We start from the raw sequence: 26,308 nt of genomic DNA on the forward strand, positions 1-26,308 counted from the left end.
AACCCTACAGTGCTATAGCTTAGCAACTGCAAAACATGGGCAGTCAAAGGAACTACAGTGCAGGTTCATCATATGCACAACACATGAGGGAAGAGAGAGGGGTTTCTTCAGTGTGAAGACCCTAAGACGTTGAAGCAGAACTAGGTTATTTAGCCCACCAAGTCTGTCCTATTTAATCATGAACTGATCCATTTTCCTACTCAGCCCCACTGGCTGGCCTTCTCCCATAACATTTGATGCCCTGGCTAATCAAGAATCCATCTTAAATACACCCAGTGACCCGGCTTCCTCAATTTTCTATAGCAACCAATTTGGTTTTAGCTGAAGAAATGCCTCCCCATTTCTGTTCAACCATGAAGTTGTGTCCTCTTGTCCTCGTCACTCTCCTATCTTGGGAAACAGCCCTTCAAGATTTGAAATGCTTCTTGTATGACAACCTTTTCATTCCTGGAGCAATCTTAGTGAACCTCCTATAAACCCTAACAAGAGATACGTGGATGTCTGAATTCCAAAGAAATTATTGCAATGATGATTCAGAACTATTTAATTATTAGATTGCAGAGTACAAAATTATAAAACAAGGCCATGTCCAAAATGGCCACGGAACAATGTTATTCTTAAGTGTGATAGGAGAATCCATGAAAAAACTTTAAACAAATCAGGTTTGGTGTGTAATGAATGCCAATGCACATTTGAGAGCATAAATATGGCCTATTTCTAATACAAGAGATTACAGCTAAAAAATGTGTGAAAATATGAAAGGAAGATCACTGTAATGGTGCAGCTACTACATTTGTTGTCAAGGGTTATCATTTTATTCAATATTACATTTGCAATGAAAATTCCTTTTGACGTGATTAGAAGTATGCCAATTGCAAATGCCACACAATTAAGTTTACATATACTCCAAAACCACCAGTAAGCACCCCATGTTAAGGATTCAGCACACCTAAATTGCTCAGATCGGTGAGGAAAAAGGCAGTGGTATTATTGCTCTTTTGATGACTGCTGCCAGAAAATGTGAATCAGGTGTCTCGTCTGATATAAAATTAGCATTGTAGCAGTTACAATCAATAACATTCAACCTTTGTTCCCTGAAAAATAAGCAATAATAATCAGCTCACGGCACAGAAAGGTATCAGTCATTACATGAAAACCATGAAAGGGTAACAAAAAGTATGGGAGATCAGCAATTATACCTACACAAATAAGGAATTGTAGTATCTTTGAATATTTTGCAGTGAAGACAGACTCTTTAAATAAGCTAGCTCTTAAAATGAAGAACAAATATTTCTCCTCCAATGGAACAAACAATAATGTATTTACTTTTAAAGCGAAAGGGGAGGGAGAATCCTAGTTCTGTTTACATCCATCCATTACGTGGGGAAAAAAAACTACAAGCAAAGAATTATTGCAGCATTTCTAGTCAGAAGAAACTGGATTACAGCTGAAATGGGCAATGACGGAATTTGGAAAGTAGGGGCAGAAATAAGGGAACACATCAAGATAGGATACATTAAAAGACAGTAAAATAGTGACAGAAGAAAAATCAAATTATTTACTTTTCACAATGCTCGTTTTCCAAACCATGTGCACTTTGAATAATGGATTTATTTTTTGAGCCAAGCTCATGGTGTTGTGGTGGTAAAATTGGGTTTAAACATCCTTAACACTTTTGATACACGTGTACAAGTGATTAAGAAACAGAATTCTAACCTCAATTAAAACAGAAAGGACTCAGCAATTACAAGATAAAAATAATTTTTCTAACAAGTTGGGAAATAACTAATGTCATTGTAATGTGGATTGTAAAGGGTCTTGTAGCTTCTCCATCTGGAACCTGGTGGTAGTGTGTATATTGAGGATAATGTGGCCTCTGGAATCTGGTGGGAATGTGGCATGTGACCTCTGGCTGAAACCTAGTCAGAAGTCTCCTCACCAAAGGTTAGATCTGCCAACAGGTGAGGGTGATGCAAGATTGGTCATTTGGATGGGTCCTGCATTGAAAAAGCGAAACATGTGCAACCTGCTTGGTTAGCTGCTGCCACAGGGAGACCATCACTGAACTCCAGATTGCAGACCACAGGCAGCTCTGGAGAGCTGAATAGGCAAGCCCTGGATCCTGAGCTATGGGCAATGCTGGAGACCAGATTCATTTGGTATACTGTACTTGTAATTAATTTGCCATTTATTAGTTTACTGTTGGTGGTAGTTTAACCCTCACTTTCCCAATAAGTTAAGAATGCTAAGCAGTGGTTTATTTGCACCTGATGTGGTTATTTGTGTATGTTTGTTCCTGTGGGTGGTGGAAACTTAAAAGTTAAACCCTTGTTTCTTGGTATACCGTGCCTGTCTGGTGTCTCCACGTGTGTGTGTGTGTGTGTGTGTGTGTGCTCCTTTTGTGAACTTCCGTGTGTAAAGCCCAGTTTATTGAAAACACGTGTCCAGCCTTGATTCTCTTTGAACTCATCGAACCTATTCTTTAACACAAGTCATGGAACTTTTAATATATTAAAGGAAAAAAGTATTTTCTTATTTATTGGTTTCTGTTACTCTATCTCAGCAGCCCATCAAAGGACTGGTTAAAAAGCTTTCTCCAAGCACCAGTGTCTTTTTTTAAAAAAGTAGCACAACTAGGATTTAGTCACACAGTGGATGAATTCTCATGTGCTCAAATAGGCATGCAACCCCATCTAATTGTCTTTAGGATCAAATAGGCATGCAAGCCCATCTAATTGTCTTTTGGATGGGTGAGAGAATTCCTGATCCAGTGTATGGAATTAAAGAGGTACTTCAACTGATTAACCAATGCAACCAAATCTAGGATCAAGTTTTCACAGGAAAAAGATTAAATAGCAAAAGCCAAAAAAAAATCTGGGGTTATTAGTACAAATAGGATGAAAACAAATTCTGTTTTGGGTATAGACCCCAACAAGTGATAGTGATTTTTCTTTAAATAATTACTGTAACAGGAATATGGTAAAGTGAAAAATTATTGCTGAGGCAACATCTGAAATACTATATGCACCTTAGACAACAGACAGGATAATAATGGTGAGGGCATGGGTGCCTCCCAAAAAAAAAAAAATCACAAAACCATTTGTTCACACATATTAGGGGTATATCACCTGTCTCCCCACATTTCCTTCATTTAATAACATCTACTCACAGTCTTCAGACACCCTTGCAAATTCAACAACTTTGTGAAGGTGCACACAAATCAAGGTCACTTTGCAGTGCAAGAACAATTCATATTAATTTACCTGAAGAGGAACCTTACCTTAAATAGTCATGAGAACAAGAGATCTTTTAAAACTTAAATGATGAATTCATCCACGAAGGCAATGTTGTTATCAGTGTATGACATTACTGCAAGCAAGTGACTGATGATGAACAACTGAAATACAGCTTGGTGTTTACTATGTTTAGTTATTTTTAACTTTTTAAAAATTCCTTGCAAGATAACTATTATGAGTTAATACAAGCACTCCTAGTTTTCCAAAGTTCATTTCAGATTGTGTCGAACCTTGATCATACACTGGATAGGAATACTTGGAAGCAGCTTTTCAATTTCTCTGGAACCAGGAAGAGACCACAAATGGAAAAATCAAGCTGCAGAGAACAGTTGAGATTTCATCTTCACCCTAAAAAAAAAACATTATAGCAGACAGCAAATTATCAATCCTTTTTTTAAAAAAAAAGTTATTTTATGGGTGTCATGTCCATCTGGAGTAAATAAAAATCCTGTGAAATAAAATTACTGTTGCACAATTTTGGTGGGTTTAAAAATTCTTCAGCAAGGTCCAAGAAATGTTTTTTTTTGTGGGGCTCTTTATCGCCTTTCAATACCATTTCAAACAAGTTAGAAAATTTGAATAGTGCAGGTAATTCGACAAAAAAAAAAACATGCACTTGAAAACATACACTGCAGTAAAACCATAACAGAAATAGAAAGCTATTAAAAAGAACTTTCTCAATAGAATAAAATTGTTACAAAGGTTTCTCTAGTGGTGTAGGCTGGAAGGCACAAATAAAATTAAGGAAACTTGAAATATATTCTGGTCAAAAAGTCCTGCATGTAAAAACAATAATTCTAAATCTGCACTGTAACTGAGCAAATGTTTCAAAATGAAGAAAACTTGATAGGGACATAACTGGTGTTGCTTTTTAAAATTTGATTGTATTGTAAAGTCACAAGCAACAATCCTTGGAGCAGCCACATTTTAACGAATTTGGAAGAATTGTGCAGCAGATGCAAAATGTGTTCATTCACACTTGGATTAAAGAAACCACACATGTATTTCAGAAGAAACAAAAATTTAAATTATTTGACCATGTATCACACTGACTACTTTTGAACACAGCAATCACGGTGGAAATAGTTTTAATAGAAGGGCTGAATAGTCAAAAGTCTTAATGCTACATCATGCTGTATCTACAGGTCAAGCACGATCAGTCCATCTCTTTCATCACAGTAACATCTTGTAAAGAATTACCTTACACGAAGCACCAAGTCTTCAGGAAGTTTCAACTTCATTCAATGAACCACTTTCAGTGTACACTTCCTGTACACAGGCAAAGCCTAAAGCCAATCCCACAAATGAGATAAACAACCAGTTAAACCTGTGAATTTTTGGGGTGCTGCTTGTTGGATACACATTCCCCAGAACACAGATCATTCAAGAGACACTGTCATTTAGATAATAGGCATCCCAGAGTTTTGAATCTTCTGAACTTAATACGTACGTACCTGTTGGAGATGTGGCAAAATATTTACACTTTTTTCCTTTCCACTTCTCCACATTCAGAATCTATTTTCAAAATATTGATGATAATCATCAATAAAATGAAAACCAAATGTTCAAGTTTGACAATTATTTTGTTGAATGAAAGTTTTCAAGCTTCACTGGAACTGAACAAAATGCCCAAAGGATTTGTTCCAATACCCAAAAACTCCCATCAACTCATCCAGGACAGGAACAAGTCTTCTGCCCCAAATTGCTTTAGATATTTGACAGAACTAGTAGGATTTGCAAATTTTTGGACTATGCACCAAGCATACACGAGCCCCAGCAACCTAATCAGCAAGAGGAACCTTTTGCAACCTGCTCTTATTATTCTCTTAAAAAGTAATTATGACAGCAATCCCACTCTAAAGTACCAAACATAACAAGAATTGCAGCAAATATGGCAATTTTCCCCCAAATTATCAAACATTCATGACAAAAAATGCGAAATCAGTTGGTGTTGCAAACAGAAAGCTAGTATACATGGTCAAAAAATTAATTTCAACTAAACAATGACTGATTTACCTTGGGAGGTTCTGTCATGGCTGCATATAGAAATGTTCAGCCGTCTGAAACCCTTCATATTTTCCATTGGGAATGTCAACTTTTTATGCAAAATAGGAGTCACACGGGAAATTCCCAAACGAGACAAACTTTGACAACAGCATTAGCCAAACAATTTAGTTGGTTCAATTCAGTAAAAGGTCACAATTTTCAGCACTAAGCTGTTGACAACACCAAGATGTACTGGCGATAAACTTGAAGTGCTTTCAAGTAGTATAGGACAAAACAAAAAACCAACTTCAACATTTAGCTGTCAAATAAATGTGTCCAGAATTTTGAACTGGATGGTCACTAACCAGTTGCAGAGGGACCTGAATTAGATGTAGCTCCAAATCAAAGACCCAATTCCCATCCCCAGTCAAATATCAGGAACTAACTAATCCAATAACTGAAATAAAAAGATTGCTTACTTGGATGAGATACCAGCAGGTTACCAAAACCCATGGAGGCTTTATCCTACCAATAAGTAAATGCATAGCATTCTTAAGGGATCAAACAAAAAGCCCTATTCAAATTTTTAGAAGAAACAAGCAACTAAACAGAGAATGCCAGTGATTTTTAAAATATAAAAAACAGTTTTTTGTGAAAGGCCAACTTTCATGTTCCAGATGTACCCCATCACAACCAAAAACCCTTTTGCATTATTTACAAATCGTACCATTCCAAGTTGTTTTTCCACCTTTACCATGTCAGAATTCAGAGACAAGAATATTCAGTCAAGATATTTTTTTTTATTAAGAATGACCTTAAATGACATTAAAAAAAGGGGCTTCAAAACACACTTAACTCAAGCAGTCATTTATTATGCATTCACAATAAACTCGCAGAAAACACAAACGTACACTCTTGTTCAAATTTAACACCGAGCTCACCCAAGTCATCTCTGCCTCAATACACTCAACAGAATATTGTTCCTTCATAATACCACATCATTTCACTTATCCACGCTTACAAATCAATAATACAAAAATACATCACCAACCATTCTGCACACACAGTTAACAGGAAGGGAGGGTAAAGATACAAAATATTCAGGGGTTGAAACTAGAATTAAAAACATCACTGTAGTTTTGAGGACTAAAATTCAGTAATAAACCTGCATTAAAGCAAAAAAATTTCCTTGTGTATATTATAATTAGAACATTTGCATCAGTTAGAAAATAAATATTTGCAAAGGGACCAATTCTAACCCACAACTTAGAATCCAATATTCTGATTTTTTGATGTAATTTGTACAATTTACATTTCCTTGGTTTCAACCCCTGGGAGATATTCATTTCACCGAACACATTCAACATTTTTCCAATTACTCAAATAACAAGTATCACCACTCCAAAGTCTTTTCCCCCCTCATCAGCCATGGACGTCCTTTGTGAATACCAGAAAAACATTCGTACTGTATCCCACTTCTCCTCTGCATTCTCACCATGCCAAGGGATTGAGAGCCACATCTTGCCATGTTTAAAAATGCCATAATGCACCACCAGGTCTCTGCACGCGCTCTCTTCCTCGCTCATACTAGCCCTCTCATTCGCCGGCACCACCATAGCATCAATCCCACACCAGGCTTCAACTTAAGTCATCACAGCTCTCCATCACATCTTGCTTCACAGCGCTGATAAACGAATCGATGACAAGAACAGTAGAGGACAAAAATGGAACACCCACCGTGGTCCCTTCGAACAGAAACAAACTCCTTGCAGCCTGCAGTTTTGTGGTGAAATGGTTTAGATAAAGCATTTTCTATACACATGTAGGTGCTCATGCTTGGAGATCCAGACAAATCCTTGAAAAAAATTTCAATTTATGAAAAATTCACAATATCCATTAATCATTAGACCTAGATTTCACACTCTTTAAAACATTTCTTGCACAATTCTGTTGATTTCCTATTTGCAGTGACCAAAACTCCAATACAGTGGATATCCACTGTATCATGGTTTTATTACAGTACCCCTCCTTTGGCAAGCAATGTGCAGAAATTACAAGCCCAAAACTTTAAATTACCGTATATTTTGGCATTCAAGTCAAACCCCCCCACCCCCGCCCCCAATTTTCTGGTTGCCTGAGGTGCTCATTGACTGGCGTGTAAGTCAACCCCAAAAGCTCATGATGCCTGAGATGGGCCATTGATCCGCATACACGTCGACCCCCCCATAGATCATGTGGATTGATCTGCTGGGCATTGGCTGGATGCGATTGCCATCATGGATTGACACAATGCAGCACACAATGAAAATATGAAGCAAGCTTCAAGTTGAAAATGATAGAAATGGCCAAGAAGACCAATAAATGCCCTGCAATTTGATGTGCATAAGTTGGTATGAGACTGGATGAAGAAAGACTAAGAAAAATACCAAAAAGACAATGCTCTTTGAGAAAAGGAATTACTCATGGGCCAGAGTTGGAAAATCACGTTGCAGAATGGGTACGTGAACAGAGGCAAGATTGCTAGTTAACCAATGTAAGAAAATTTGCAATGCAGTGGGCCAAGTCACACCCAGACATAATCAGGGATGATTTTGAGGCAACAGTGGGCTGGTGCAATCATTTCATGAATAGGAAAAATCTGGAATTACCCCAAAAAAACCCCAAAAATTGCACAGAAGCTACTAAAAGATCTTGATCATAAAGTTGTAAGTTTTCACCAGTTTATTATACATAACTAGCAGAAACACTAGTTTTCACTGGCAAATATCGGAAACGTGGACAAAACCCCAATAAATTTTGACATGATAGGCAAGAGAATAGTGGAATGGAAAGGTATTAAAATTGTGCAAACCAGAAGTACAGACCACGAAAGGCCTAGGTTTATTGTAGTGTTATCAAGCATGGCTGACAGGACAAACACCCATGGTTATCCTCAAATGTAAAATTAAACCAAAAATGAAATTCCCTGTATATTTTTGTATATTTCAAGAATAGATGGATAGTTGAAAATGGTGTAAAACTATGGACAATGTGTGGAGCAGACGGTTTACGCAAAGAACAGTTTGCTGGTCTGGGATATATTTCATTGCCACTTAACTGAAAACACTAAAAGTAGATTCGCACTACATAATACTTACATGGTGGTTATCCCAGATGGTTTGACGTCTATATTGCAACCTCTTGATGTTTGCTTGAACAATCCATTCAAAGACCATGTGCTCGTGGAATGGAATGCATGCAGGTTGAGTGCAGAAAAGTCGTTTAAAAATGGATGTTGCATTATTTAATATGCTGTATAACTTCATACTCAAGGTCTGGGACAAAGTTTAAGTAGAATGTGATAAAATTGTTTAAAAAGAGCAATATCTCTCATGTAATTGATGATTTATTGTGGGAAGCTGAAACTGCCTCATCAGTCTGGAACCCACATGATGACTGTTAAAATAGTGAGAGTATGGGTGTGCATGTCGCCATCTTTGCTTCAAAAATAGCAAGAGGGATTTTGAAGGGTTCTCAAATGTGTTGTTTTCAATGAAAATGTCTTTTTTTTTTGTTTTTCAAGGTTTACTTACTGTATTCTTATGCATATAATGCATGCATTACGTGTATTTTACTAACCAGGTCCCCCCATTTGATGGTGTAAGGTGACATGGGAAACTCCTCCCCTGGGAGAATTAATAACAAGTTTTAAAAATTATTTTTGTTAGTTATTGTAAAACTTGCCTGCAGTTTTAACTATGGGTATGAGAAAGGAAAAGCCTCTTAACAACTAGAAAATTGGTTCTAAAGGTAGCAAGATTTGAAAAGAATTTGGCCTAGGCATTCTCCAGTTTTTTCTTCCTTTTTTTGGGGTGGGGAGTATGTTACCAAATGTAATTTAAAATTTACAACTCAATGTAATTATACTCCCGACACTATATATGAGAATACTTTTACAATTTGAAAGAATGTGCACAATAGCCGGTGTGGGAAGTTGAAATTTATAGCAAGTATAGAAATATTATAGAGTATGAGAATAGAGGCAATGAAAGAATGGGCACAATTTATAGCAGGCAAGGGAAAATTTGATCTTGGGAATATCTCTTTGTACTGAATGGCTAGGGCAATGTACCTTATCAATGTTAATTGCCCAGATCCGTCCCTGAGCGAGATTAACATATCAAGAGATTCTGATTTGAGACAGCATTAGAATTAAAATCCTGCTCAATTCTGAAGTCCATCATCTATCCATCTAATAGATTCCTCTCCAAAGCTTGTTAATGTGCTACAGCAGAATATCATCTATATAATGGGCCTCTGGGGGAAGATGATTTGATGTTAATTCCGGGAGATTAACTCCGGCAGATACTGGTATATGCTGTTTTATGTACTATTTAAATGAAAATTACTTCTGCCAGTCGGTATTTAGAAAAGTACACCAGTGATATATAGTCAACTTGTACACCAAAATCGGTCTTTAGAGGGTTGACTTGTACGCCAGATCAGTGCAGAATTAACATCTCAACAGTATATCTGACATACATGTTGACCCCCATTTTTTTTAAGGTTTTTTTTGGGGTTTCATGCCTCCACTTGTATGCCGAAATATGCAGTGATTTTCCAAATCTCAAGGTGACAGTTCTGGATGAAACATCAATAACCCAATGTACATAGATTCACTTATCGACACTGATGAGTATTCAGTGCAAAGAATTAAATAAACTGGAATGTCAGCAGTTTACCAAAGTTCATCAACGCTAAACTAGAAGACTTTGGTAGCAAGGGTCATTTCAGATTTGCTCATAATACTCATAGGAGAAATTAGTAACATAACCCGTTTGATATCCAACATTGAACTGAATTTGCTAATTCAAAGCCAAGAAAATGTTTGAAAGAATGCGATGTAGATCTGGCAAAACTTAAATTATGAAGGCCTGCAGAGGTTATACAATTATATCGAAAAACATGCGTGCAATTTGCACATATCAATTTAAAAAATGCGTTAGATTCAAAACACCTGCCAGCATCTTGACAGATGTTTAGACAATTACAAAATACCAGAAAAAGGGGATGTAACTCTCAGTACAGCAATAGCATACTTTTTGAAAATCCCATTGGAGACATACTGTCAACTCACTAAATCAAGAGAAACCACATAAAGACAAAGCAGGAATCAGATTCTCCAAACTAAAGGTTAAATAAGCTATAAAAGATGTGACTAAAGATAGAAACAAATACTGTGTGATTTTTACATATCTATATCTTTTTAACTGTCTGCAATCCTATGGTTGGTTGAACTACACTCAAAAGTTCAATGTGAAAAGTATCTTGCTGTCAAAACCAGTCACCCCTCAACGTCAATTTGCATTCAATTCAGGAAAGTGGTTTCCAAGAAGGATGCAAATAATACCTCCAGTGAAGTACAGTCATCGCAAGTGCATAAGAATCCACTACAAATCTATGGTTTTTAGATTGCATGCAACGGCACAATAAAGGAATTTTTGCCGCTACAGGTGAGTCAACTCCTGCACTGTGATTTATCCTGCAGGACCCCTACAACTTTTTGGAAGAAGCCTGCCGTGTAAATTGTACCGGAAAAATTCGTTGACAGTCATCTACTGCACATCCAACTACCAGGACTGTTGCACTCATCATCTTGCAGTCCAAAAACGTTACCGGTGTGAATGATCACACGGCCAGTAATTACTGTAATTACAAATCATTTTTTTCTGCTATTTTTCCCGTCATTGCAGTCTAAAAACCATAATCCGCCGAAATAAGTGAAGATAACAAGGAATAAATGGATCACTTAACTCTGGTTCCTGACACACTTCCCCAACCCCTTCTTTCATTGTAATTTAATCAGCCCACTTTGAATTAATTCTTTGACCAGACTGGGAAATACACTTGTAGGCAATGTCAATAGATCAAATACTAGCCCAGTGCCAGGACTGACAATGGAAACAATGCAAAGTCAATTAATTTGAGCAAATGTATTCAGTGCAATCATGAGAATTAATTGTGTGGGACTGAAGTTGTTTAGTCAGCACACAAAAAATGCATCAAAATATTTGGATCTCTTTGAAAACACATTTTCTCTATTCAGTTTCGATTTGTTTCAAGTAAATACAAAATACAACCAAGGGTGGGAGAATGAGATTTAACCAATTAAAAAAGCTATCGGGAAAAATGATAGCATTGCTACAAAAATATGTTTATCAGGTGATAAAAGGTAGAAACCTTATTCTACCTTGCATATGCAATATTTAGATTTAAACTGTATATTACTTGAGGATAGGTGAAGTTTTTATAGCCTCAATTTGCAGTAGGAATGGAAAAAGTGGAGTTATCCTTGCTGTTCTACACTGAGCAAGAAAAAACCCTCTGCAGGATTCATCAGCTCAAGCAGCATCTATAGAGTTGTCAATGTTTCAGGTCATCACAATTCTCCCCCCCACCCCCCCCCCCCCCCTCAGATGCTGCTCGCCCCACTGAATTCCTGCAGCGATTTGTTTTGGATTCCAGCATCTGGAGTCTTGTGTCTGTGTTCAACATTAACCTAGCCTAACACAACTGGGAGAGTGGGGCTCAAGTTGCAAATGTGCTCACACAAATGACAGAACTTTAGTGAGGAATTTAAGCTACATACTGTAGTACGAGTCAGGAACAGGTAGAACTTCTTTCAAAATGCAAGATCAATTGCTTATTGTAGTAATTTCCAAAATTCACCTCTGTCTTGAACGACATTCCAAGGCAACAACAAGTTTTCTTCAATAACGTATTAAGAAACCCTAGCTTTGTTTTTACTTACCATTATTCAAGCTTCTAACCTCTTTCTTCACATTTGCTAAGGACCTACAAACCTTTTTACATTCCCCACCCTGATGACTTGGACTCCATGCTGGATCCAAAACCAGAGCTGAACCCAGGACCACCTGAATTGGATGCCGAACCCCAACCTAGTGCACCTGAATTAGAGCTGTAAGAATTATTATTAGTTCCAAATGGCTGATTTTGTTCCCTTGGTACATTTCCCTGATTTTGTTGTGGATTTGCCCCTGCTGCCCCAGATTGGCTCTGTTGACTAGCCAACATTCCCATCATTCCCCAACTACTTTGCAAGGCTGCCTGGGCAGCAGCCATCATTGCTGGGTTGATACTAAAAGCCCCAAAATTCATTCCACCCCCACTCATGTTACTGTTTGGACTGCCACCTAATCCTCCACCACCCCTGCTGTTTCCAAACCCACCCTGATTGCCAAAGCCTCCCTGGCTGTTTATGAATCGTCCTCTATCTATTTGTTGTCTAGCATTCAAATGCTTAGGTTCTGCATTGGAAATATGCACGCTGACCCCCTTAATGATCAGATCTTCACCACAAAGAGACTGGGCAACCTGTGGGGGGGAGAAAAAGCAAACCACAATGAAATTATGCAATAACAATGAGCAATTAGTAATCACACAACCATATTCAGTTCTCTGGTAAACAGAACCCCACCAAGTTAAATGAAAGAAAGAGTTCAAATTTAAACAGAACAGCCAAAATGAGGAAAAATGGCCATTTCAATACTTTATCAATGCAGTAAAATAGATCAAAGGTTTAAATATTATTGATATGGTGAAACAGTGCTACCAGATTTATTGCAAATGATACGCAACTCAAAAATCTGCTTGAATTCAAATTAGATGTCATTCCCCCCCAATTCAACATTTTACAAAACTTTCAAGATTAAAGTGAATATAATGATTCCAACTTAAAAACGTGAAAATACTGGCACCTGCACCACACAAAAAAAAATCAAAAGCAATTTAGGGTTGGTCTGAAGCTTTTGTTGACTGCATTTTGTTTTTGAATGCCTGGATAAGGGATTGAACATGAAAGTAAACAATCTGAATTTGTTCAGAAGCACACAATGCTTACTTGGGGGATGGCACACATATTAAAGAGGAAAAACTAGATCAACAAATCCAATAACCTCTATTTGCAGCAAATTAAAACGGCCTTTCACTTCAGTCTCAAAAAATAGCAGTGACTCAATTTGTTACAATGCGACACTGATAGGGAAAACAGAAATTAAAACTGCTCCCCATTTTTTTATATAAATCATCCCATTCAAGTTTGCCAATGTGATTGGACACCACCTGAGTTGCAAATTAAACTTCTCATTTATTTCTTTAACCCTTTGGACTTGGGCCATTTTGAACATGTCACAATATAAACTCTATACTGGGTCCACGGGTAAACCTTTCCAGAACAAACTAGTATAAAACCAGTCCTGTAAACCAGGACATGGAGTCCGAAGTATTAACATTAGTAGGGCGGCTCAGTTAGCGCAAAGCTGTTACAGCACGAGCGATTAGAACTGGGGTTTGAATTCTGCACGGTCTGCAAGGTTTATACATTCTCCCTGTATCTGCTTTGGTTTTCCCTGAGGGGCTAGGGTTTCTTCCCACCGTAATTGGGTGTAATTGGGCAGCATTAGCTCACGGCCCGAGTCTGTACCGATGTTGTATGTCTAAATGTAAAATTTAAACTAAAAATTTACCACAGGTTTTTTTTTTTAAAAACTAGATACACGAGAAATTTAATCAAACCATTAAAAAAAACTACAAGTTTATCATTTCATTTTCATAGACCTACCTGGTCATCAGCAAATGTGACAAAAGCAAATGCACGGAAAGGTTTTGGTATAAATACATCAGTCACATCTCCAAACTGGGAAAAGAATTGACGAAGTTCATCAGCACTCATGTCCTCAGTGCAGCGACCCACAAACACTTTCCTGCTTCTCAAAGGCTCATCTGCATTTTGCTGCAAAACCAAAGTTACACATATATCAAAATTCTTTCATTCGAAACAAAAACAGATTTGCTGAATAACCAACAGGCTCAGGACGAGCAGGATTTCTAAAATATTAAGTCTGTAACACTTTTTTCAATTTTTAAGTTGAGTAGGGAGCAATAACCACAAACTTGCGTAAAATCCCAAGCTACTGATTTTTCTGAGAAGTTTGTACGATGAAAGGAATGAACAATCAAAACTGAAGATGCTGAAACAAAAATAGAAAATATAGGCCAGGCAGTATTGGAGGAGAGAAACAGTTAACATTTTAGGTTAAAACCATTTCACCAGACTTGGAAAACAATTTGCAGAAACAAAGGAAATCTTGCTGAAAAAGCAAATCCTGGAACATGGTGGATAAAATTGGGTTTGTGCAGGAACTCTAAAGTTTATGAAAAGTTAATTTTCATCAGGAAACCTCCAAATCAATTGGACGCATTTGTCACACTTACTTCAACTATTTAAAAAAAACCCTTGCCCCCTCCCTCTAATGGATCAAGCCTTTTTGGTTTACAATTACATTTTCAACAGCTGCACGTTTAAATTTCATCTTTGTTACCTGGCATTTCACCCTTCTATATTATCCTGAGGACCATCATGAAGCAATTCCTGGCCATAATAAACTTAAAAATTAGGCTCATCCAAAACCCGAGCCCATAATCCAATTTGCAACATCTTATTTATCTATCAAAGAAACAAAAACCGTTATGCAGGAAATCACAAAAATTATCCACTCTCATCCAACTCAATCTTCTCATCCTCACCAAGTAGCTCATCTCTGACAAGCTTCCACCTGCACTCAGTCTGCAGGAAACCCTACTTGCTAACCACAAATACCTAGGCCACTCCCACTCTGACCACTATCATAAGGGCCAATGCAAGCTGATGAAACACAATTTGTTTGGACCTGCTGCAGCCTGCAGGACTCGATTCAGAATTTTCTTGTGAAAGAGAACTCTCCATTTATTTGTTTATATTTATAGTTATTTTTGCCTGACATCCCTCTTCATTTAATTTGTAAACTTTGGCCTGCTCAGCAAGAGTCAATCAGACAGACTATACATCACCAGATGTGATCACATTGGTAATACCTTGTAATGAGTTTTAAAAAACTGCCAATGGATACTGAAGTGTAAATTGTCAAGGAAATTTAAGATATTAAAAACTAGAAATTTAGGTAGATCTTAAACTATCAGCACACACAGAAAAATATATAGCAAAGTTAAAATTGCTCTGTGATAGGATATATTAGGCCACTTCAACTTTGAGGAAAACAAACTTGGTCCATTTTAATAAAAAAAGCAACTCAACTATTAAGAGACATTTAAGCAAGTCTTTCAGCTACAGTCCAATCATAAAGGAGAGGGAAACCAAAGCTAGAATTCACCTGAAAAAAAAACCCCAGAAAAACAAATACCCTGGCAATGACAGCAAAATCAATGGGCGAGAGAAAGACATGTTTACATAGAAATTATTTGCTTTCAGCTCATTACCAACATTTATTCTGCTCAAGAAAATGTCAAATCAAACCAGTTCCTTGTATTTGGGGAAAGGAAAGGAGCCCCATACCTTGGAATTGGGGAGTTTGCAATCACACCATCGCCCATCAATCATGTGTCGTTGTGACATCACTTTGACTTGTGTTTCATATTCTGTGAATCTGACAAAGCCAAAGCCTTTTGAGTTCCCGGTCTTGGTGTCTCTCTTCACCTGTGGATGTGCACAAGAGGGAGAATTATTTCAAAAGATAGATGCATCAAGTTATTGGCTCTTGGTGCAGCAATTTATTGCTCCAAAATGTTTCTTTAATGTGCAAAATTTCAACCATTGAAACCAAATTTAAAAAAAATCCATTTAATTGTTGTACATTCACACTAAATGGCACCATAATGGTACACAGTGCTGCCTCCTCAGCTTTACAAACCCAGGATCAGTCCAGATGGTGCCATGTTGCTTGCATGTTTTGTGATAATATCATTGTCTGGAGTACCCTGCTTTCCTCTCACGATGAACGGTGGCCAGCAACTGTTCTTCTTTTGGCTTGGCTTCGCGGACGAAGAACTCGTTTGTGGCTGACAAGTCCAATGCGGGACAGGCAGACACGGTTGCAGGGGAAAATTGGTTGGTTGGGGTTGGGTGTTGGGTTTTTCCTCCTTTGTCTTGTCAGTGAGATGGGCTCTGCACTCAAAGGAGGTTACTGCCCGCCGAACTGTGAGGCGCCAAGATGCACGGTTTGAGGCAATACCAGCCCACTGGTGGTGGTCAATGTGGCAGGCACCAAAAGATTACTTTAGACAGTCCTTGTACCTCTTCTTTGGTGCACCTGTCTCGGTGGCCAGTGGAGAGCTCGCCATATAACATGATCTTGGGAAGGCGATGGTCCTCCATTCTGGAGACGTGACCTACCCAGCGCAGTTGGATCTTCAACAGCGTGGATTCGACGCTGTCGGCCTATGCCATCTCGAGTACTTCGATGTTAGGGATGAAGTTGAGGATGAAGCAGAGACAACGCTGGTGGAAGCATTCTATGAGCTGTAGGTGATGCCAGTAGAGGACCCATGATTCGGAGCCGAACAGGAGTGTGGGTATGACAATGGCTCTGTATACGCTAATCTTTGTGAGGCTTTTCAGTTGGTTGTTTTTCCACTCTTTTGTGTAGTCTTCCAAAGGCGCTATTTGCCTTGGCGAGTCTGTTGTCTATCTCGTTGTCGATCCTTGCATCTGATGAAATGGTGCAACCGAGATAGGTCAACTGGTTGACCGTTTTGAGTTTTGTGTGCCCGATGGAGATGTGGGGGGGCTGGTAATCATGGTGGGGAGCTGGCTGATGGAGGACCTCAGTTTTCTTCAGGCTGACTTCCAGGTCAAACATTTTGGCAGTTTCCACAAAACAGGACGTCAAGCGCTGAAGAGCTGGCTCTGAATGGGCAACTAAAGCGGCATCGTCTGCAAAGAGTAGTTCACGGACAAGTTGCTCTTGTGTCTTGGTGAGCTTGCAGGCGCCTCAGATTGAAGAGACTGCCATCCGTGCGGTACCGGATGTAAAGTGTCTTCATTGTTGAGGTCTTTCATGGCTTGGTTCAGCATCATGCTGAAGAAGATTGAAAAGAGGGTTGGTGCGAGAACGCAGCCTTGCTTCACGCCATTGTTAATGGAGAAGGGTTCAGAGAGCTCATTGCTGTATCTGACCCGACCTTGTTGGTTTTCGTGCAGTTGGATAACCATGTTGAGGAACTTTGGGGGGCATCCGAAGCACTCTAGTATTTGCCAAAGCCCTTTCCTGCTCACGGTGTTGAAGGCTTTGGTGAGGTCAACAAAGGTGATGTAGAGTCCTTTGTTATGTTCTCTGCACTTTTCTTGGAGCTGTCTGAGGGCAAAGACCATGTCAGTAGTTCCTCTGCGCGAAAGCCGCACTGTGAAGCTGGGAGAACATTTTCGGCGACACTAGGTATTATTTTATTTAGGAGAATCCTAGCAAAGATTTTGCGTGATTCCCCTGTAGTTTGAGCAGTCTGATTTCTCGCCTTTGTTTTTGTACAGGGTGATGATGATGGCATCACGAAGGTCCTGATGCAGCTTTTCTTGGTCCCAGCAAAGCTTGAAAAACTCATGCAGTTTGGCATGCAGAGTTTTGCTGCCAGCCTTCCAGACCTCTGGGGGGTGATTCCATTCATACCTGCTGCTTTGCCACTTTTCAGTTGTTCAATTGCCTTATATGTCTCTTCCCGGGTGAGGACCTCATCCAACTCTAGCCTTAGGGGCTGTTGAGGGAGCTGGAGCAGGGCGGAATCTCGGACTGAGCGGTTGGCACTGAAAAGAGATTGGAAGTGTTCTGACCATCGGTTGAGGATGGAGATCTTGTCGCTGAGGAGGACTTTGCCGTCTGAGCTGTGCAGCGGGCTTTGGACTTGGGAAAGCAGCCTTGTGGCCAACTTAGCCACTTTTCAAGGATCTCTGCTCTCCAATACATTCCATGGTTTCTTATGCAGGTTGTGCATTGGTTTAACCAACCAGAACTTATTCAAGTTAACTTTCATCTATCATCCCTAGCCAACTTCTCCAATTGATCGAGATATCTCTTAAATCACCTTTGCTGTTCAAATTTTGAAGTCATCTGTAAACTTACTCATCATATTTACTACATATCCAGCAAATCATTGATACACATCAAAAAGTGGAACAAACATAGAACCTTGAGACACGCCATTGGCCACAGGTCTCCAGTTAGAAAAACAAACCCATCCTGTCTCCTATTACGTTAATTTTGAATCCAATCCTCTGAACATGCTGAATTTTACACAATCCAGATCAGACTATCATGTGGGATCTTGTCCAATGTCCTGCCTTCATAAATGGTCTTGATTTCTTTAAAATCCTGAAATTTGAGACATGATTTTGCATGAAGTTATACTGACATTCCCTAATCAGCCCTGTCCATTCAAATGCTGGTACATCCCATCTGTTTTTTTCCACAGGTTTGAGTCTCATTAGCATACACTTTCTCTGCTTGCTGTTGCAGCACTTCATAAAGGTACACATTTAACTAACTTCCAGAACCACACCCATGATTAATGATGCAAATTTTTCTGCCAAGATCTGAGCAAAGTTTTTTCTGGTTTCTGACAATATCCAAGGATATACTTGGGCAGGTCCTGGGAATTTAGCACCTCATTAGTAATTTGGATATGGTCCAACAAATCACTGATCACATGCCTCAATTCCTTAGGTTCAAATTACTCATTTAAGAATAAATATAAATTAATGTCAAAAGATTCAAAAGGAAAGTGATAGGCTGTGTAATAGAAAGTTTCAAGGTCACTGGGAAATGAGGGAGAAATCAGGACCCAAATGAAGAAAAAAACATACAGAAAAAATGCAAAGTAAATAAATGGCAAAATCTCTTCAATGCAGTATTAAAACAGCAGCTGCATTGGTACCCATGTTAATTTACTATGGATTACAAGAAATAGACATGTTAAATTTACACAGCATTGAAATTTTAAACTTCCATTGTGGAAAGAACGACACACACAAAGACAAGGACTCGTAGTCGAAGACTGATTTATTGCACTGGCAACTCTGCTTATATTCTCCCCACTCCCGACATCACAGCAGCACCGATCTTCAAATGGGTGACATACTAGCTGTTGCTAATTGTTTCCTGCTGTGCACATGGTCACCTAGGACTAAGATCATCAGCCCCTGTGAGGTCTGTGGCCATTTTGTGCACTGGGCAGTGAGCAGGCCAGTATAGAACCTCACCCCCCCCCCCCCACCCCCAGCAATCTGAGCACTGTTGCAGGAGCTTCATGGCCCAAATGTGCCTTGATCCCCCCCCCAAAAGTAAATGACTCAGAGGTCTGTGCTACGGAGGTACCCAGTCTTTCCCTCAGCTTAGTCAATGAGGCTATCAGATTCTTTTGAGTCCTTGCTGAGGACTCAAGAACACCACTGGTATCACCAATGGTGTGCCATATACCATCTCGGCTGCTAGAGGCACTGAATCCTTCTTTTGGCACATTGCGGATCCACAGGATGACCCAGGGTACCTTGTCTCCCCAGTTTGGTGCCTTAAGCCAATCCATCAAGGCCAGCTTTACATACTGGTGGAACCGCTCTACTAACCCTTTGGCCCGAGGATGGATGGTAAGCCGTGGTTCCCAGCATCTTGGCCAGCGCCACCCAGAGTCTTGAATTGAACAGTGAACTTCTATCTGAAGTCATATATTCCGGGACTCCAAACCTCGGCACTCAAGTGTTAAATCAGTGGCCGGCGCAGGCCTTGGTGGTTGTGTTGGCCAACAGAACCGCCTCCTACCATCTCATGGACTGGTCAATCATGGTGAGAAGTTATCATGACCCACAGGAGAATGTCAATATGGGCATGGCTGAATAGACATCATACCAAAAGTCTGAGGGTGTCTGCACTTTAGACATGACAGTGTGTCTTGGCCCACTGACTGACCTATTCTGAAGCCCGTGCCAGATGAACCGATTGGCCACCCATTTAACAGAAGTTCGGATGGCTGCGAGCGCCAGATTGTGCACCGTGTCAAAAACCTGTCACCTCCATGCTGCCAGCACAATGGTGCGGGGTTTGCCAGGAGACATCGCAGAGGGGTTTCTGGTTACCATGGCAGACGGAAACTGCCACTCCGAATGCCAGGATCTCAGGGTCTTCCTCCTATGCTCTGACAGGACCTGGATAGACTCTTATTGTGGGATGGGACAGTATTTTGGCCACCACACACCACGATGTTTGGGTGGCCTTGCTGACCATAGGTTAGACACTTTGTGAAAGGTAAAGGTTAATGATTGATGGTCTGTGAGGACTTTAATTTGCCTGCTGGAAGATACCTTGTGTCTGGAAAAACTAGGTACAATGCTAATAGCTCCCGGTCAAAGGTGCAGTATTTGAGTTCAGGTGGCCAGAAGGGCTGCCATTGCCCTTCCATTAATTGCAGCAGTATGCCTGTGCTGGAGGTGTCTACTGTGAGAGCGGTTAGTGCCTCTGGTCTGGGTGTACCTGAAGGGGGGTATTGGCCAATGAGTCCATATCCTACTGGAACACCTTAGAGGCCTCATTGTGCCAGATAACCTTTTCTCGCCTAGTGTGAAAAGAGGCACATGATATAATACAGGCTGCTGCCAGTAAGTTAATCATACCGGCGAATTCTTGCAAACCCTTCACTGCGCGGGGCTTGCGAAATGAACAGACTACTTTTTTTGGAAGGTTTTTGCTCTGTGCCTGTTGATTCGATGCCCTAGGAAGTCAATCATTTCCAACTCAAGCTGGCAGTTAGCAGGGTTTATAGTTAATCTGAATTCCTGCAGCCAGGTGCACAGCTACCTCAGGTGAATGGGAGATCCCGACCCACCGCAACCATCAGCCTCTGGAAGGTTTGGGCTACGTTCTCAGGAATTCCAAGAGCCTAAAAGGGGAATGATGGCAATTTTAGGGATGTCATTAGGATAAACCAAGATCTGATGATAGCTACTGATGAGGTTGACTTTTGAAAACAACCATGCCCGTTGTTAGTGGTAAAGTCTTGGAGATGGGGCATGGGGTAACTGTTGGGTGTGGTGGGCTCGATAAGGTGGCGATAGTCATCAGATGGCCTCCACCCTCCTGCTGCCTTCGGTACCATGTGCAAAGGGTGGTGGGGAGAGAAGAGGCCAGGAGCTGTTCATACGCTGCACTATCCCCAGTGCTTCCCTTTTTAAAGAACTCTTGGGGGAAGGCAGTGAACCCTGGCATGGAGCAGCCACCCCTCCTCAGTGAGGATGTGGTGCCTTACTCCATGTTTCTCCTCAGAGATGGGAAACTGTAACGCCACAATCAAAGGGAACTCCAATAAGATCTGCGTAAAAGTATTGACAGATGGAGTAAGAGTTGAGGTGGAAGGCTGGTAACTTGGCTTCCCCAGTGCCTAGTTTAAAAAGCCCTGGTGTGCACCAAATGCCACCTTTGAGGTCCACCAGCAGGAAGATGGTTTGCAGGAGCAGTTGTACAACCGAATCATGAATGTCCACGCGAATCAGTTGCTGCCGAAGCGGAGGGGGGACAGTGAAGGTGCCGAAATCTCATATGGTGGTGCACCATATGTTCACCATCCTCAGTGCTGGGCCTGGTTTACAGCTTAATAGCTCCTTGAGGGCATTGTATTTGCTTTCGTCTGGAGGCTGCCGTAGGAAGTCGACGACCTTTGCTGCTGTCTCCTGGTCGAGCGAGCTCACCATTTAGTAGTTACCTGTATCAACGGCGTTGATCTGTCGAAAGTGGAACTAGGTCTCGGCATGTTCAAACCACGTGTGGCAGTGACGCCCATAAAATTGGCAGCTTCAATGAAGAGTCACTTAATCTGTCATCTTCGGGTCCAACTGCCAGTGTTACCAACATAGTGTGCGCGCTACTGCAAAGTGTTGAAAGAACGGGACACATACAAGGAGACAAAGTCGAAGACTGATTCACTGCATTGGCAGCTCTGCTTATATTCTCTCCTGCTGCTAACAGGAGGAACATCAAGGCCATGCTGATCTCCTATTGGGCCTTCCCAACAATGCTTTGTTTCCCACCTTGCAGGATGAAGGTCGTTGGTCCCCACAGGGTCTGCGTGGTTAACTGGTTCATTAGCCATTTTGTGTACCAGGTGGCATCCTGGTTAGCAGGCCACTACAGCATTCATCTTTGCTGATTCTCAAACACAGAAACACCTGTAGTAGAAATATAGATTGGAGGCAAATTTATTGTATTGCCAAAATCACCTGCAACATGAATCTCACCTGCACCATGATAACTTCTCCAAAAGTACTAAAGTAATCTTTTAAATCCTGTTCTGTCGTCTTCCAGGGAAGTCCAAGAACAATAAGGTCTGATGTCTTCTGAACTGCTCTCTTCACTTTCACAGCTGAAGATGCATCAGTTTCATCCATTTTCCTTTTGTTGTCTAGACACAACGACAAACATCAAATATGGCTGGTAAAATATTTCCAAGAGCATTACACCAACTTCAATGCAAAATGGACCAGTAATAACCCGTGCCTCAGTTAACACACATCCAGCATTCCCAATTCTCTTTCATCCACTTCCAACCCCACCCCTCTGTCATTTTTTTTACTCATCTCTTCATCCCTGATCTCCATTTTCATGCCACATCTCTACTCACATTTCATCCACCAGACCCCCCCCCCCCCACCCCGCTTCCTATTCTAGTTCCATTGGTCCTGATCTCTTCCAATGGTTTGTATTACTAGTATCCTTACAGTCAGATTTCAGCATTGGCAGCCTTACTTTCTGCTTATTAAACTCCACCGTATCCTACCTCATTCTACTCCACGTGTCCCCTTTTTCCTCTTCTGTCGGGGACCCACAAACCACTTGCCTCACACTCTCCCTCCCCATCAGTCCATCCTCCTCTGCCCCTTCCACCACTGGCCCACTTCATCCTCCCATCCTCTTCCCATCTCCCCTCTCCATGGTCAGTCTTGATCAATGGTTTTGAACAGATATACTAACGATTTTCCTGCTCGACTCAGTGAGTTCCTCAGAAGATTGTTTTGAAGCCTCAGATTCCAGCATCTGCAGTCTATTTGCTTCAGAACTAACGTTTCACTTATTTAGCATTTAAATTGAGTTCCATATCCTTTCCAAGAATTTTCAACTTTAAAAATGTGAAAAATTACTTCACATCACTACAGATTTTTTTTTGCCACAGCAGAGAGAATTCTATCAAACATCCTACTCTTACACTGTTCCAGATGACAAGACAGTCATTGCCTGGTTCAAGATGAACTTACAGTCATTGAAACCAATTGAAAATTCACTTTTGATTTCAAAAGTTTCCAAAATGCTACACAATCAGGACGTATTAAAATGTTCCCTCCTAGAAATAAACATTCTTGGGGTTTGTGAGTAAAAGCATAGGAAGTCATATAATTGGAGCAAAACTGAAACACAGTTGAAAAGCAGTAGACCAAATTTAAAAAGTTATGCAGCCATAAATTATAAAATGGAATGAAGGTATGCTACTCATTCTCCAAAGCTCCAAAACAGGGGCACTAAGATAATCCAGTATAGACCTTCAACCTCAAAATCTTGTAATTCCAAGGAAACCTCACACCTGGCAAACCATGGCTACACACAAATTGGAGGAGCAACATCTACTAGTATTCCATCTGGACACTCTCCATCTGGATGGCATTATCATCAACTTCTATGTCTCTACCAGATTGCTCCCCATTCTCCCTCCTTCCCCTTTCCTCCAACTCTCCACCTTTCTGAAAATCAAAGATGTTGGAAATTCGCAGCAGTGAATCTACAAAAACCGACAGATGGTGGATATTTGAAATAAAAATAAAACCACTGGACAGGCTAATTAGCAGTTAAAAGGAGCAGTTAACCAGCAAAGAAAATTATAGGTCCGCCACCCTCTGTCAGAAGTGGGAAAAGGAGATAGATGCAAGTTAGTTTTCAGGAAAGAAGATGACTATTAGATGTGCTAAACAAAGGGAGTGCCTGCAATGGGGCGAGCCAAAATGGCCCTAAATATTGACATATTAAACATCGCCTTCCCAAGATTGTGTTATATGGCGAGCTCTCCACTGGCCACCGTGACAGATGTGCACCAAAGAAGAGGTACAAGGACTGCCTAAAGAAATCTCTTGGTGCCTGCCACATTGACCACCGCCAGTGGGCTGATATCGCCTCAAACCGTGCATCTTGGCGCCTCAGTTTGGCGGGCAGCAACCTCCTTTGAAGAAGACCGCAGAGCCCACCTCACTGACAAAAGGCAAAGGAGGAAAAACCCAACACCAACCAACCAATTTTCCCCTGCAGCCGCTGCAACCGTGTCTGCCTGTCCCGCATCGGACTTGTCAGCCACAAACAAGCCTGCAGCTGACGTGGACTTTTACCCCCTCCATAAATCTTCGTCCGCGAAGCCAAGCCAAAGAAACATGTTGGACTCAAGGAACTCAGCAAGCCTCAAAGGGTTGAGATAGTAAACACTTCGGGTCTGAACACTATCAAAACTTGATTAAAAGGTCTAGACCCGAAACACTGGGTGACCATTTCTCCCATGGATGCACCATTCTGCTGAATTACTCCTGCAAGCCTTTATTTGTTCATGATTCTAGCATCTGCAGCTTCCATGTGCACTGACAAAACAAGTCCACAAACATTTGATTGCAGTTACTACACAAAACTACTGGAGAAACTCAGCAAGATGCTGCGAGGACCGCCCCCCCCCCCAACCTTCCAATCCAGGCAGGCTCCCACCTTCCTCCACCTCCAACCTGAACCATAGGACGCTACAGCACAGAAAACAGGCCATTCAGGCTTTCTAGTCTGTGCTGACCATTGTTCAGCTAGTCCCAATAATAGTCCCTTTCCATAACCTTCTAGATCTCTCCCATCATTGTATCTATCCAATTTCTTCTTAAAATTCAAGATTGAATCCGCACTCAGCACATCAGATGGCACCTCAGTCCATATTTCCACCACTTGAGTAGACAAAGTTCCTCCCAATATTCCTCTTTCACTCTAAAATCAAGTCCTTTTGTATTTATCTCTCCTAATCTCAGTGGAAAGAGACTACTCGCATTTACTGTCTACACCCCTCATAATTTTATAAACCTCTGACCCATTATTGAATTCCCCCCACCCCCCTAACTTTCCAGGGGATCAGGCCATCTCTCCCCCCCCCGCCCCCCCCCCCCCCCCCGCGGCCATCTTCCTCTCTTCCCATCCGCCCACGGAGAACCAGGCCGTCTTTTTCTCTAGCTTTCACCCCCTCCCCCCCCCGCCCGTCTCCCTCTCATCCCACGCCCACGCCACCCCTTCCCTCCCCCTTTTCCAGGACACCAGGCCGTCTCCTCTTTCCACACAGCGCTTCTCCACCCCCCTCTCTTCCCATACCCGCAATTCCACCCCCCACCCCGTCTTCCTCTCTTCCCATACCCCCCCCGTTGCCGTCTCCCCACACCAACTCCTCTCTTCCTTCCCCCCCCCTGCCTTGCCGTCTCCCCACACCATCTCCCATTCCTCCCCCCCCCGGGGCATCAGGCCATCTCGCCTTCTCCTCCTCCCAACCCCCGCGGGGCGGGGCATCAGGCCTTGCCCTCACCACCGCACCTTTGGGGTAGTTCACCACGTAGACCAAGCTGCCCCAGCCGTTGTCGGGGGCGTGCAGGATGCCCTCGACTAGGCGCACGCCGCGCATGCACTGGTTGTCGGGGTTGCGGTAGCGCAGGCCGCACGCCCCGGGGAACTGCGCCGTCACCGTGGACAGCAGCACCGTGCCGTCGTCCTCGGACGGGATTTCCATCGGCTCCTCCGACTCCTCCTCAGCCACACGGATGTACTCGGCCATGGCCAGCGTGCACAGGGAAGCCACCGCGACTGGAGCAGGGAAGGTTCGAGGAGACGCCGCCGCCGTCCGCCCGCAGAACTCGCCACAAAATGGAGGCGCGTTGTGCACGACACGCGCTTTCAACCGCTTCTGCACCCGACGTCATCAGTTCCTGAGCACCGCGTCTACAGGACTTGCGACTGACGTCATCGCGTTCTGCCGGTAGCCTCGTCATCAGATTCTGCCGGTGCCTGCGTGGCGGTGGAGGAAGGTCTGTTTGTGAAATGGCTCGTCTCAGAGCTTAATTATTGTCAAGTTCCGACGGATTCAATCTATTTTGCTTCATTTTGAGGCAA

The 26,308-nt window shown here is 41.6% G+C and overlaps 1 protein-coding gene and 1 long non-coding RNA gene across 3 annotated transcripts in view; one reads left to right on the top strand and one right to left on the bottom strand.

Moving 5' to 3' along the window:
• Positions 1 to 792: 792 nt before the first annotated feature.
• On the bottom strand, positions 793 to 26,117 carry tardbpa (TAR DNA binding protein a). The gene is made up of 5 exons (XM_069919045.1): positions 25,736 to 26,117; positions 22,387 to 22,550; positions 15,673 to 15,813; positions 13,903 to 14,073; positions 793 to 12,656 (listed from the first exon to the last, which is right to left on the bottom strand). The coding sequence occupies exons 1-5, from the start codon at positions 25,971 to 25,973 to the stop codon at positions 12,129 to 12,131; spliced, it is 1,242 nt and encodes a 413-aa protein (XP_069775146.1). The 5' UTR covers positions 25,974 to 26,117; the 3' UTR covers positions 793 to 12,128.
• The window catches only part of LOC138754586 (uncharacterized), an 8,541-nt gene continuing 7,878 nt past the window's right edge, over positions 25,646 to 26,308 (top strand). The window contains exon 1 of one of the 2 annotated variants that reach the window (XR_011351839.1): positions 25,646 to 26,223. This is a non-coding gene — a long non-coding RNA (uncharacterized lncRNA). The remainder of the gene's footprint in view (positions 26,224 to 26,308) is intronic. The other variant, XR_011351840.1, reaches the window with a different exon arrangement.

The sequence above is a fragment of the Narcine bancroftii genome, chromosome 2, assembly GCF_036971445.1.
Source record: "Narcine bancroftii isolate sNarBan1 chromosome 2, sNarBan1.hap1, whole genome shotgun sequence".
In the NCBI taxonomy this organism is placed as follows: Eukaryota; Metazoa; Chordata; class Chondrichthyes; order Torpediniformes; family Narcinidae; genus Narcine; species Narcine bancroftii.